The 15,307-nt window shown below is 36.4% G+C and overlaps 1 protein-coding gene across 1 annotated transcript; it reads left to right on the top strand.

Annotated features, from left to right (window-relative positions):
* Window positions 1-4,994: 4,994 nt before the first annotated feature.
* On the top strand, window positions 4,995-5,890 carry LOC133328338 (uncharacterized). Its single transcript, XM_061536909.1, has 2 exons — window positions 4,995-5,640; window positions 5,697-5,890. Exons 1-2 carry the CDS (start codon window positions 4,995-4,997, stop codon window positions 5,888-5,890), a joined length of 840 nt encoding a protein of 279 aa, XP_061392893.1.
* The last annotated feature ends 9,417 nt before the right edge of the window (window positions 5,891-15,307 follow it).

Here is a 15,307-nt window from a genome sequence, read left to right on the forward strand (position 1 = left end):
CCTAGTCTACACACTATCACTTTTGAATGACAGTTTGGCTCAAATTATTGGTTATTGGAGAGTCAGTAATCGATAAAAAGCTAACAGTAATAAATGATAGTGGGTACTCGCCTTATTACTTTACGGGAATGCCTAAAAGCAAAATTTTAATCGTTCTTGGTTTCTGATCTCAAGAAGTTCTAAATTAATATATTCAACAATTTTCGAATACAATCATTTATTTTCCTATGCAATATTTTTTACCCCATCACGTGGTTCAATTAAGCGTGGAAACCAATTAACCATAGGCTAAATTAACCGAAAAATACTGTATCTCATTTTGTGATCTCGCAGTTTCGTTTATAAAAAACTTAAATTTGTACATCGGTTTTTCGCTTAGTTGCTTTTGGGCATAAGCAAGGGGCATTTAGCAAGAGGTGGAGAGAGAATTTTTGGAGATTATCGCCGTTTAACTCCGCTGTAATCATTGTCTTCGCATCAAATCAGTTTGTGCCGGTCTGCCACGAGGCTAAGAATAATATCATTGTACATGAAAAAGTCCAAAATTAAAACGATTGAAAAGAAACAAATCAATGATATTTGTGCCCGAAACCTTCATCCCGTACATGATTAGTGCTTATAGCTCGGCTCTTAATATTTCTGTTGAGTCGGCATTCACCTAACCTATAAATACTGTTTTCCGCCTGACAGCGAAGTGTTACGAGACCTGGTGAGAGAATTGAAGTGTAATCAAAAGCAGCAAAAGGTAACAAAATATAAGACCTAATTTGAAGTAAAGTGAATATTGCGATCAACCCTGGTATAAATAGTGCTACATTCATAGTTACTTTGTAAAATCATTGTTGTAACAAAAAAAAAGTTAACACTAATTTTGGTTGTTATAGCGTTTAAGTACGAATATTTACTTCAGTAGTGTTTGGCGGGTTATTTGGGATACCATTTGTATTTTGTTTTTGCAAAATAGTCAGGCTTAATCCCAGTTTGTTGTTTTTATAAAAACAAGCTTCTTTACAAAAAACCTTTCAAACCCAAATGTCTCTTGTGACAATTTTTTACGTTACCAGCGATACGACCCCAATGAGAATTGGCGCCTGACTTCGTGGTCAACAAGGACAACTACATTTACAGACAACAATAATCGAATCCACCTGCGTAAAACAAAATACACACGTAGACACACTGGTATAGGCTCGGTATTTAAATATATGACAAACCTGTTGTGGGACCACATAGGCCAAGGGGACTGCCGCAGCTCGGTTGTAGGGGTGGTATAACTGCAACATTCGGTCTGGAATACACTCGGGGAGGTTTCAAATAGATTATGCTCGCGGTGCAAAAGTCTCCACATCTTTGGCTTTTACCGGTATGATAGCAGTACCAACGGTCATTGCGATGTTCACATGTTCGTGGAGTCACAACAGTGCAACAGCGTGGAGGTGACGCTGTTGTAGTCGTATCAGCAATTGTCTCATCTCTGTAATCCACAGACTCACTTAACATAGTTTCATTGATTGTCACCGGAGCATTAATATTGAAGTTGTTGACATGACTGAGATTTATATTCGGTTGTGAGTGGTCAGATTTGGTTGTAATCGTGTTGTTTATGTTAATAGTGTGCCTAATGGGTTCCGGCAGGGAACACTTGTTGCCAGTCCATACTGAGCCCTCAGGACACTTAACCTGAATACATTGATCGCCAGACATGACAGTTCCATAGGGACAGTACAGCAGTTGACAGTAGCCACCTATTAAAATCGTTCCTTTGGGGCACTGTTTTATTTCGGGAGGTGGTAATGTTGGTACTGGAGGCGGGGTTTCTGTAGTTGATGTTGAATTGGATTCGGTGGATTCGTTGGAGGCGTGAGACAGTTATTGCATTGAGTAGTTGCGCATGGATTGCAAGTTGTTGGGCAGGAATTACCGCAACAGTTACTTGTTTGACATGGAACCTGGTTCTGGCAAGAATTCTGACAACATGCAGATGAAGGAATCTGGCAATTATTTGTGCAAGAATTCTGACAACATGCAGATGAAGGAATCTGGCAATTATTTGTGCAACACGGAGCATTGTTTTGATTCGAATTGGGAAAGACCTGTCCCTTAGGTTCACAACAATTTAGGCAATTTACACCGCTACATTCACGTACGCAACTTTCTAGGCAACATTGTTCTCCAATCAAATAATAACCTTGAAATGCAAAGAAAGATTAAAACTGAAAATGATTTGGTCTGGACCAATTAATTGCATGTCGCTGGAAATCACATCGTATTGGAGAGGTTTCAATTGTTTACAATTAGTTTGTGTAAATTTCATAATCAATCAATTCCCTCCACTTACCCTCGCGACAATTTCCTCTAGTAATGTCAAAACACGCCCCATTAAATAGAATCGACATTCCGGGGCATTGTTGCGCATCCTAGTGAAACAAAAACAATAGTGTTAACAATTAGATACAAATTAAAAAGTTTGACTTTATCTTCTTCACTTACCACCAATTGAAGTATCAGGCAGCTAACTAGCAAGGAGAAAACGAATATTCTCGGCAAAATGGCATTCATTCCGAAAATATTGTTCATATATTTTACGAAGTGTGGGTTGGTGGCGCAAACTGATGAGACTGATCAAAGACTTGAAAAATGTTCAAATTAAATGTTATTTTTATTCGATCTTTCAGTGAGTGTGTTTTTAGAAATTATCACATATGAACCTGACCTCGCACCTTTTCGTGTTTATATGACTTATACAGGAAATTTAGAACGTTATTCGCTCTTTTGGAACATACAGTATCGGCAAAAATTTAATCACCCTCTTAGTACATTTTTTAAATGATTTTTATGAAAGTAATGCCATACAATCTGTTTTCATTTTTCTTATTATTTATTTATATGTATATCTTTTATTGAAAAATACAAACATATAGAATTGAGAATTAAAAACAACATTTTTAAAATTCAAAAAATATTTTAAAGTACAGAAAAAATTGTTAAAATCAATATTCAGTTGCGTATCCTTTATTCTGGAGGACACTCGCACATACCTTAGGCATAGATAATATTCAATTTTTAATTGTTTCAAGCTATATTGCTGCACAGGCTATTCACCGGCTGATTCTTGAGTTAATGATCTCCAACAAATTGTGGATTGGTTGGGCCAAGGGAGAACGTCGATCCACGTAGTAAATTTGACTTGCATATGACATGGGCACCACTGTATATTTTATAAATTGTATATTTAGAAATTATTATCACATATGAACATGACCTTGGATCTTTTTGTGTTTCTTAGACCTATGCACGATTCGAGGCTTATCAATTGAGAGAGTATGTTAATGATTCCCATTGACAGACACATATTAGTCAAAATTCTGAATTGTATAAATTGCATATAGTTTTTGCAAAATAGTCAGGCTGAATCCCAGTTTGTTGTTTTTATAAAAAAACAACTATTTATTAGTGGGGAATGTATGGCATTGTTTGCCGAGGGGTAAGGCAGGGAAGACTATAGTTTCGGATCACGCCACTGATCCTCATCAGTTCTCTTAGTTTTTTGTTGGGATATTCTCCCCAGAAGCTATTGCTTCTATACAAAAAACCGTTCATACCCAAATGTCTCTTGTAACAAAGCGAAGTACTTAGCTGACCAACGACATAAACTGTATGAGAATTTCGCTGGAGCCTCACTTCGAGGTTAACAAGGCATTTACAAACAATTCCATACCTTTCCCACTGTTGTGTGTTGTCACATCGCGACAAATGCAACGACTTGTTGGTGTTGCTAGTATACAGCAACAAATCAAACAGTTTAACCGTGCCTGCGTCTACAACTTCAGTAGTGTTGGCGGTTTATTTGGGATACCATTTGTATTTTGTTTTTGCAAAATAGTCAGGCTGAATCCCAGTTTGTTGTTTTTATAAAAAACAACTATTTATTAGTGGGGAATGTACACACAACAGTGGGAAATGGTATGGAATTGTTTGTAAATGCCTTGTTAACCTCGAAGTGAGGCTCCAGCGAAATTCTCATACAGTTTATGTCGCTGGTCAGCTAAGTACTTCGCTTTGTTACAAGAGACATTTGGGTATGAACGGTTTTTTGTATAGAAGTAATAGCTTCTGGGGAGAATATCCCAACAAAAAACTAAGGGAACTGATGAGGATCAGTGGCGTGATCCGAAACTATAGTCTTCCCTGCCTTACCCCTCGGCAAACAATGCCATACATTCCCCACTAATAAATAGTTGTTTTTTATAAAAACAACAAACTGGGATTCAGCCTGACTATTTTGCAAAAACAAAATACAAATGGTATCCCAAATAAACCGGAAACACTACTAAATTGTATATATTTTATAAATTGTATATTTAGAAATTATTATCACATATGAACATGACCTTGGATCTTTTTGTGTTTCTTAGACCTATGCAAGATTCGAGGCTTATCAATTGAGAGAGTATGTTTATGATTCCCATTGACAGACACATATTAGTCAGAATTCTGAATTGCATAAATTGTATATATTTTATAAATTGTATATTTAGAAATTATTATCACGTATGAACATGACCTTGGATCTTTTTGTGTTTCCTAGACCTATACAAGATTCGAGGCTTATCAATTGAGAGAGTATGTTTATGATTCCCATTGACAGACACATATTAGTCAGAATTCTGAATTGTAACATCACGGACCAGAATGTTAGCGCTCCATAAAATAAATGTGATTTCAGCGGTGTTGGCTCTTGCGGCTCTTGCCATTGGTGTGTGTGCCGAAAATTCAATTTCAGTATGTGCCAGGATCAAAATTACTTAAATAAATCAATACTGTACCTTCATAATTTTTAGTCCCGTTTTCAATACCAGCCGGTTTGTAATATCGAGTGTCCGCACGGATATGCTGCAACACAGATCGACGACATGTGCTCGTGTGCTCCAATAGAAGCAGACCGCATATACTGTCCAGAAGGTTCGGTCTTGCTAGATAATAAGTGCCACAAAATGATTTGTCCAAACGGCGAATTGTACAAGGGCATCTGTCTGCAAGCCATTTGTCCCCCCGGGACAGTATGGCGGGGTAAGAGGTGTCAAGAACCAGAAAATATAACCACAATTCTGGAAATAGAAAATGTTGTGACTAATGAGGTGCTAAGGAGCCCCGTGTATCTTGAAGTTAATAGTCAGTATAAACAGATTTTAAACGGAACGTCGAATGTCGATAGGGACAACAGCAAAAATATTGGAACAAGTCTCCCTGCCCAGGATATAAGCATTAGTTCCAAAAACTCCGGGGACTATAGCTTGCCTAATACCAACGAAATAAGTGCAGTACTGAAGGAATCTGAAAAACTAATAAAGCCACTGGTTCTCAATGATGACACCAAGCCCACAAATTTACTTGTAAATAGTCGTGAAAAGGAGGCTGACGATCAATCATCGAAATCTGTAGGTTGTTGTAATGTGAGAACATCGCGTATTTGCAAGCTTTATGGCAAGAAGTGGATTTGTTTTAATCGTAATCAACATTTATGTGATGCCAGAGTGTGTAGTGCTCCCACTGTATATTTGAGGCCTCCGGAAATTAAATACAAACACTCGACTTTAATTATGCCGCCGCCGACAACATTATCGCCACAAGGTATTGATCGTGAGTTTTAATTTCGGAACCAAACTCAATGCACCAAGTCAATTGTTTACTTTCAGTTGCAAATAATGATCCAGCGGACTGTTCTGGTTGTCCGCTCAATCAACCAGAAAACTGCTCCGCTTACTGCTCCCGGTATATGTGTCCAAAAAATGCATGCAATTACATGAATTTAGAGGAATATTGTCACTATTATCCCGGAAAATTTGGATGCCTACCAGGCGATGGCTGTTTATGGAGCTGGTGCGAATAGCTGCTGTCGTGTCAAATGAATGTAAAATGCTAAAAACATTATAATATTCAGCTTTTTCGAAAAATTGTCCATTAAACATATGTAACATGAAAATCTCTACTGAGTACTTTGTTCCCGTAAGAAGTTGAAATGCCTTAGCTTAGCTCTCTTCTGCTGCAGTGGTAAACGATTAGAAAGGGAACTAAAAATAGTAAACACTTCGATATAAATATATCAAAATCAAAAATTGCATGTCTTGATGAAAACAAACAGACAACACAAACCTGAATCAGATGCCTAAAATAAAAAGATTAAAACAGTTACTGCCTGTACATAGTCTTAAAGTACGTTTACATTGTACCGGATTTGGTTAACCTAGTGGGTTCAAATTGTCAATTCCTTTACATATATGCCAAATAAATCCTCATAAAGTCGGTTAACCCGGTAAAAAGTTCTAATGTAAACGCCGTATTAATTTGCATATCACACCATTTTTTTTCTCACATCTTGCAAGCATGATTAATCGCCTAAGTAAATATAATTCCAATCGTTTCCTTGTTACATTCAAGCCTAATGCGGCGCTATGGTGGGGTTCCATGCTAGCTCAGTTTGGGAACATTTGTTTGTCAGGAGGAATTCTCAACCCTTGCCACCATCAACCCTAGGGAATGCACAAATTGAAATCTGGATCATATCACAAACAAACAACACAAAAACATAAACACCATACATCCATTACACAGGAACTTGATATTAACGTTCCCCCACTATGCCCGCCCTTCCTTGACCCTTTTGTCCAAATTTTAAATGATTTTTTTTAAAGGGCCCCTAAAGCCACACACACTTACCTCATTATAACATACACCTAATTTCCTCTCTCACAAACAGAATCTAACACCACATAATATCAAATATAAAACATATAAAAATTAATTGATATAGTCATTTCATCACTTCACCTAACATAACATTAAACTTTGGGACTATTAATACCCGCCAAATTAATCTGTGAGTCAATGCTCAGATTACCCTTTTCTACTAGATTTTTGCCAATTCCGGCCAATAATTTACTCTAAATTCTTCTGCCTAAAAGAGCTCTCTTAGTAGGACAAATCGGACATTTTCATTTTTGTCCACACAAAAACCAAAAAACACTAGTTGATCTTGGAGGTAACCCTACACTCACGTATCAAACACAATTAGGTATTATTAATCCTCACAATTTTATACTTATTCACTATTTAACTAAATACGTCCACTCAATCGTTATCGTCCACTCAAAAGCAAATAAAAATGGCTTTAATATCGCCAATATAAATTCAATATTTTGTCTTTTTTATTAATCTTTTCGGTAATGAGATTTTTTTCTTTCATGTACTCTTCACAAGGATTGACTACTGATCTCCTCTTAATGTCTTCTTCACAAAGGTTAACTATCTGATCTCCTTTTTTATGTCTTCTTCACAAAGGTTAACTCTCTGATCTCCCCTGATTTTCCTTCTTCACCCCCTTATATAGGCTCGAAAAAAAAACCCCAGCCAAAGGTTTCCATCTTTTTTTCTAATTTTCCCACAATTTTCTTACATTTATTTATTTTCCTTTAACAGCTGTTCTACTAAACCTGCCGATAGCGACAAGGTTGTATTTGACTCACGTCAATCTCGCAAAGTCACTGTTTTTGGATCAACCCTGGCCTTGGCATCACTTTTTAATTTCGTTCATTGGTCGCCCTGCATATCCGGTTCTTTTTCTTTCTGGCTTCTTTTTCTTTCTGCAATTTTAAGTTGCCGGTCATTATAAATTTTTATTAATATAAAAATTTATTTAAAGACGCGCGCAACATCCTTATAAATAAATAAATGTAAATTATTTTATTTTATTGTTGCAACTTATTTCATGCTCTCCTAACACAACATTTTATTTAAAAATAATAATTTATTTATAAAATATGGCGTAATCTGGCTTAAATAATAATGTATATGTATGTCGTTTTTCGCTAAAAATAAATCTAGTCTAAAAATAGATTTTACAGTTTAAAAAATTAGAAATTATCAACAAACCTATTGTCTGTAGTTTGGTATTTCGTATTTTTATCGTGACAGCAATTTAGCAAGGCATATAATAGGCATTTTCAATGCCGCGTCGGAAGGTATGAAAAGTTCGTCCTAGCTCAACTCCCCTTTTATTACAACATTCATTACACATTTTAGCATTTCTACAAATTTATTTGTAAATAACCGTAGATAGTCAACTGTGTTTATTTAAATCACAATAATGCATTTTGACAAACAATTTAGATCAGTGTTGGGCAAAATTAAATTGAGAGCAAGTGTGTGCGAGTGTAACTGAGAATTCACCATTACAAACGACTAACGTAAAGAGAAAGAGAGAGAAAATATGTTTACCAATCGACCCTCTGTTACGGTAGCGTATATGGGTAAGCATGCCTGATTTAGATATCAGCTGGCCTTACTGGGGGACCTAATGTATAGGCCTTCATAACGGGTTACTGGCTTAAAGAGATACAAAAAGCTTTCATTGGATTTTGTGTGAGAAAAAAGAGCGCCAAACTACTTACTGACCCCACTCTCTTCCTGGGTGTTTGTTGATTTTGTTCGGTTGCTTGCATTCAGTCGTGTGGTTGTCGCGTCCGGTGTGTCATGTTCGTTTCGGTTTTCCGCGTTTCGTGTATTTTTAATGTTTGTATATACGCAGAGATTTATTTGAGTTTGAACAATTGCTCGCCGACTGACTCTAATGAATAGAGCAATATCAATTCTTAACATCAATACTTGAACGAAAATAGTAAATAAATAAACAAATAGTTGCCTTATTCGATTTCGGATCATAGGCAAATTCGGATTAAGGGTAAATATTTTATGCTTGTGTCTGAAATCGATTAATGCATACGCCTCGTCCTCCACTGGCCACAAACACACACACATACGCTCAGAGGCATCCACACATCCAACTACAGTGCGAATATATTCTCTTTTGTAATAAAAATGACGTCGGTGGGAAATATTAAAGTGTCGATGGATGGAAAACAACTGTGTCTAGAAGAATCAGTGACCATGAGATTGTTTATTTCGTTATAGAACTAAAGGTATTCAAGTCGAGCCAATGACAACAAATTTATTAAGTTACGAATACATGAAAAATGTACAGACGATGATAGCTTCGCCGAAGATGAAATAAACGCGCTAACAAAAAGCAAATCTGCTTTTGTAATTAGTTTTTTTTTTTTTTTTGTTAACGGGAGTGTGTAATGACATTTATCGGTGTGAAGAAGAACACATCCAATTTCCACTGGTTCGTTGATGGGAGAAATGCAATAGGGGCAACAACAATAACCACACGACCAACAAACATTTAAATTCCACTCGGCGACACCACTTCCTGTAGAGCAACGACAAACATACCACCGTACCGTTCACTTTTCAAGCGACGTCATCGCCATAGGAAATAGAAAAAACATGGTTAATAAAAATATGCTCGGTAGATCCGACTTATTTCGATTTATCAATTTCATACAAATCCACGAGATTGGAGACGGCTTGTTGTTCAATAACTACAACCGACCTAATTAAGCCGTCTATCTACCACCTACGAACTACCGAGCACATCTCCTACCGAATCAATATGAGTCGACTTGACAAAATAGCCCATTTATTGGGACGTTTACGACTTGTTGTTTCTGTTGGTATAGTAACGCATCATGACTGATGTGTGTGCGTGCGTGTGAGTATGAATTCAGTAAGAATGGTCGGGAGAACATGCCGAAAACAACATCAAAATGTAAACAAATGACCAAACACTCTCCAAAGAGAATTAATTTACATTTCATGAATTCCCATCTTCTCACATATAAAGGTATGTACACAATTTGTACTACAAATGATTCGGAGCGGGTTTTTTTATTTGGCATAAAGACGTAAAATCGAATATCTTGTATTTCCTTCATCGAGTAGGTATGAATCTTTAGAAGATGTTGTGAAAAAATGAATGAAAACAGACATTATTGGCGTTTGCTCTCTCTCCCACATACACACATACACACACACAAATACTCAAATAGCCAAATATCGACACAGTTCACAACAATATGCGAATGAAGTAAACATATGGAGCGACATTGGTGGCTCGCCCCCACCATTGCCTAGCCAGTGTTTATAATACATGTAAATAGAATATAAATATACATTTTATATTGCTCGCCACGATGGTAAGAACAGTGACAAAAAGAGCATCAGTGTAGTGTAGCCCTTGTTGTGGCGTGCCTGGTAGTGTTGCCATTCCAGATTTAATTTTCATTGAATATTAAATCGAACACAAACAAATAATTAAAACATCAGCTACAGTTAAATATTATTTGGTCGGCCCTCGATTCGTTTGGGGGAATTGTTTAATAATTTTTATTTCAATGCTCCTGTACTGAAGGGTTTAAATAACGGGTTTTATGAAAAATTTCAAATTTGAAGTGGGCACGCAATTCACGCACCGTGTACCGTTTGCTAATACATAATCTAACTTTATGCCCATACGCGCGGTTTTGGTGGTAATCAGTCAATGTGGACATTTCAATTTGAATGAATTTTTCGGTCAATATGTGACATTTCATTAAATTAGTTTCTATTAAAAAAATATACAAAAATCCGAGGTATAGGTGCCTTTATTTTTTAAAATGAAAACTATTCATGAATAATATTGCGCACGATAGCAACTCTGCTGCTGTTTCGTTGTTTTCTTCCTCATGTTTTGGAGTATTGTGTTTACGAAAAAGAGATTTTTGGAGCCGAAGAGAGTGTACATGCCGTTTACCTTGAAGCTGGCTAGCTTCAACAAAATACACGTTGTATCGCTCGCTTGTTCTCTGTTTCTAGCCAGTGAGAATATTTTAGGTTAATACTATTAACTCTTTGCCGACACTGCCCTGCCCGAACAATTCAACAATTTGTTAGGCACTCCAAACGACGCTAAATTATATCTTTTAACAGGCACTCGCATTTAGTATTCTCTTGTGAATGGCTGAGAATTGTTGTTTGTCATCGAAAGCGGCGCGAGTGTTCGGTACCCAGTGGCAGGCACAGAATGAGCAGAGCAAATAATTATTAAGTGTTGCTTGTAATGTGGGATACATACGCACGTACATACGAACATAAAGTATACTCAGAAAAAGCAAATAGACGAACGCTCCCTCCTAATACAGACGTGCGCGCCGACTTCTTTTGTATTCTGCCATAGATAAAAAAGTGCGTGTGTATGTCTGTCCGTAGGCAGGCAGGCACTTTAATGGATAAATCAAATCAAACTCCACTTACATATAACCCCAAGAAAAAATACATAATTACGGTGTCGGTGTTGGCGGTTGACATCGGTTTGTGTTGCTTGGTCGTCGTTCTATGTTGTTAATGTTCGCGAGCTGTGTGAGCTGACTTACGTCAACTAGTTGCTCCAGACGCGTTTACTTAAGAAACCGTGTTTGTGTGACTGCAAATGTAGATAGCTTTGTGTGAATGCAAATTGTATTTACGTACATATGTACATATTTTGCGAGTGATGCAAGTTCATCGGCCAATCCCGTTTCTTAAAAAAAAAAAACAAATCGTCGCTGAACAACTCAAAAGACATTTCTCATAAAAAAGTGACAGTGTTATAACCAAAGTAATATGCTAATAATAATATATATGTATGTATAGTATACACGCATAAATATAAAAAATATATAGTTATTTGAAGAAAAAATAAACCGAACGAAACCAAAAGTGGGACTAACCAAAAAAAAAAAAAACAATTCCTTCAAACATCTGATATCAGCCCAAATTCTTCACGGCCGCAGCACCAATTGGATATTGTCTAGCGGCGTATCTTGGAAACCGCCGAAAATCGTTCATGCTGCCTCTTGGAGTCACCGTAAGTTGAATGTATATGTTAGTTGTCGTTCCTCGTAAGCTGCATATGAATTTGTGCACAATAGGAATGGTTTAGCAGTATACTTCTCGAATAAAAAAATGCTGACAAAAGCGTTAATTTAGTTCCAGGAATTAAATACAGGAAATGCCGAACATAGCATCCTTGCCTTATTGAAATCAAATATTGCCAAAATTCGACATTTTTCACACAGTTATTCATTATTTTTTTTCACACACCAGTTTCGTTGGTATGACAAATGTTGCCAATTACGATAAACATACATACAGTAGCGAGCCATATAAATGCAGCGCCTTGGGCATATGATATGTAATTACATTTTTTTAACCATTTCAGTGTTTTTGTCGAATATATTCGACATTTAAAAATTCTCTCTTTCTCTGCAATTTGTCGGTTATCTTATATACCGTTAACATTAATGTTTTTGTTTTTGCTGAAAAACAGACGAAACTGTCCGAGGGTTAAAATGAAAATTGCTTTTTTTTCTAAACTCTTTGCCTTTACATGATTTTTAATAAACAAAATTTTAGATTTTTATTCCGACAAAAAAATTTTTTGACACTGAAGGAGTTTTTGACACTTGAACCTAAATATTCTATTAGTCGGCTCCTTATGATTAGCAACGATGTTAGCTTTCAAATGGTATGCATATAAGTTTAATTGGTTGATTACAATCTGTGCAAAAATCGAGTTCACTATCTAAAAGTCCGGCTCAAAATGTAGGATTTGTATCCCGCGAATAAAGTTTATTAACATGTTTAGCACTATGAAATTCATATGGTAAATATTTAGGTATAATACTTTTCCAAAATGTACAATAATACATTTATTTTGTCCCAGTGCAAGTTGTTGGTTGTCTGAAGCTTTTTTGTTTCGTTGCTCATTTCCTACTAAAATCCTATTTTAGACCTAGCTCCCATATATACGATTACTTCGCTCTTATGAAGCGATGTTACCTGTTTGCATAACACAAAAAGGGGGAAGAGTGATAAACATTTCATATTGCGGAGGAGGACATGTCGAACTCCATCGATAAACTATTCAAAATTCTTGAATATTCAGCTTCCTTTTGACAGACCATTCTAAGTGCGATGTGCAAATACATAAAAACACCATTATCAAACATAATAGTCTGAACTATAAGGACATGTTGTGAAGGGTTCTGAAACAAACGTGCCTTAAGTTATTGTCTTATGGGACAATTAATTGATATTCTTTAAATCCTTTCGGCGAGTGTGTAAATCGGAAATCGATATGAACACGTATGTATGTGTACGAACTAAAATATATTTTTAAATATCGGCATTTCTAAAAATAAACACCTTTTCACAATGGATTCCCGTGAAAATCTACCCCCACTACAGCCATCTAAATAAAGCACAATTCAGAACCATTCACTTAGTATGAGTATGTATGTATGTGTGTCTGTGTCACCAAAAATGTGGCATCTGAACGAATTGGAGGGCAAATAGACCCACGATGATTGGATGGTCGATGGAGCGACCATCTGTTAGTAGTGGATTTTGAATTCAGTGCTCGAAAATAAACACAATGGAGGTATAGACATACTAGGATAGTTTTAGTGTTACTGTAGCGGAGCACAGCCACTATCGTAGTGTTTCACATGCTGGTTGACAATATAGTCTACTTGGTGTTAACTCAGAACTATGCCACTAAGACTGCCTTTGAAGATCAAAAGAACAAATTGGCAATTACGAACAAGTAACCCATACGTATTTCTACGTGAATGTGTGTAATAAAATAGAGGGAACTCACAAAAAATATTTAAATCGTAAATTCTTTTTAATTAAATGCACATGCTAATCGCTTTTTAATTAGATATCTAATATACATATTCGAAATCTACTCGATCTCAAATGTCAATTCCATAGCGTACACGTCAAATAAAATCCACTAGATTTGTGAACCTGATTATGGTGACGTATACTCTATGGAATTGCTATTAGAGATCGAGTGAATTTAGTAGCCTAAACGCCTTGTAGTACTAACAATATTTCGTGTGGGTGTGTGTGTACCTGAGCGATGCATTCTTTTGCGTATCGTTTCTCTTCGAACACTGTTCAGCCTCTACATTCATACCACGTCCTAAACAATGTACTTGGATTAGTGTCGTTAAAAAGGCTTTGCTGTCCAAATGTTGTGTGTACGTATATATATATATATATATATACATATATGTCGGTTTAGATTAAGAAAAAATAATTTCTTAAAACTTGTCTATTTAAATGTTCCCAGATTCCATTAATGTGAATAACACCTCATGTCGATTGGCATTAATTTATTCTTTCTTTTCCCATCTAAAAGACATGTCAGGTTTCAATCGCAATGCAAAATAAAAGATAACCACGGAATCTGGTAACTCCATCGCTTCATTCTAAAATAACTTGTCTGTGTTAGCTTGCAGTGGAATAGGCAGATAGACGCAGGTTTAGTTCAAGAACCTGTTCCGAATAATCGAATATTCCTTTGATCTTGATCTTTGAAACGAAGTCTTCGAATGTGGCGACATTCGATAGAAATGCGTTGGAGTATCACTCATGGATTAGTAGTTCGTATATGGGTGCATGTAGCCGTGTGAGTCAAGTCGGTGAGTTTAAACAAGCGCATGAATAATTAAATATTTAATAAATTGTGGGTTTGAATATTTTTGTATTGGCAATGGAATTAAAACAAATGGATGTTTTGCTGCATTTTAATGAAATATTCAATACAACGGTGTTCTCAAATCTAAGCCGTATTTCATTTAGTTTGCAGACACCAAGGCGAACGCAGCATCTCTAGTTGTGGTTCTCAACTTTTCACACAGCCAATGTTTGTCTACAGATAATTTAGTTGTTCGCAGTTTATAACGATCTGAGTTAATGTTCATCTGCATGAAGTGTTTGTGTGTGTATGTTTCATCATAGGCAATCACACTAAAACGTAGCAGATATTGGTACACATACACACACACTCCCGAATGTTGTTTAAATCGAATTTAAGGTCGACAAGAAGAACGTCTGTATATTTGTGGGCGGATTTTCTTGAAGCCATCACACAGTGGACGATTCGCGGAAATATTACAAAAAGTTTTATTTATTTCAATGTCAAGGTATTTCGCAATCGCGGTACTAACAAACCAATTTTTTCCGTGTCCTGATTGCACTGAATTCACGTGTTTCGAGTCTCAATACCGAATTCGATCCTCCACAATGGATTGTCATTCCGTATGTAACATTCAGAACTATCTCTAAGAAGACCCATAAAGTATTCCTGATCAACGACACACTATAAAAGAAAATATTCCATAAAGAACTGTACCACAAAGTTCCCCCAGTGTTCATATGTTTGTAGGTATGTACTCTATGTATCTGTTGCCGCTTGTCATTTTCCCCCAAGTTATGTGGTGACTACAGTTCATTAGATTGCTTTGGCCGCGTTCAGCCTTCAACCATTCTATGCGTATAGACTGTATCACAAATAGACAAGCGTGTGGAAAATGGCTCA

Source organism: Musca vetustissima, unplaced genomic scaffold (assembly GCF_032173495.1).
Source record: "Musca vetustissima isolate MV318-11 ecotype Yass unplaced genomic scaffold, APGP_CSIRO_Mvet_v1 utg67769, whole genome shotgun sequence".
Lineage (NCBI taxonomy): Eukaryota > Metazoa > Arthropoda > Insecta > Diptera > Muscidae > Musca > Musca vetustissima.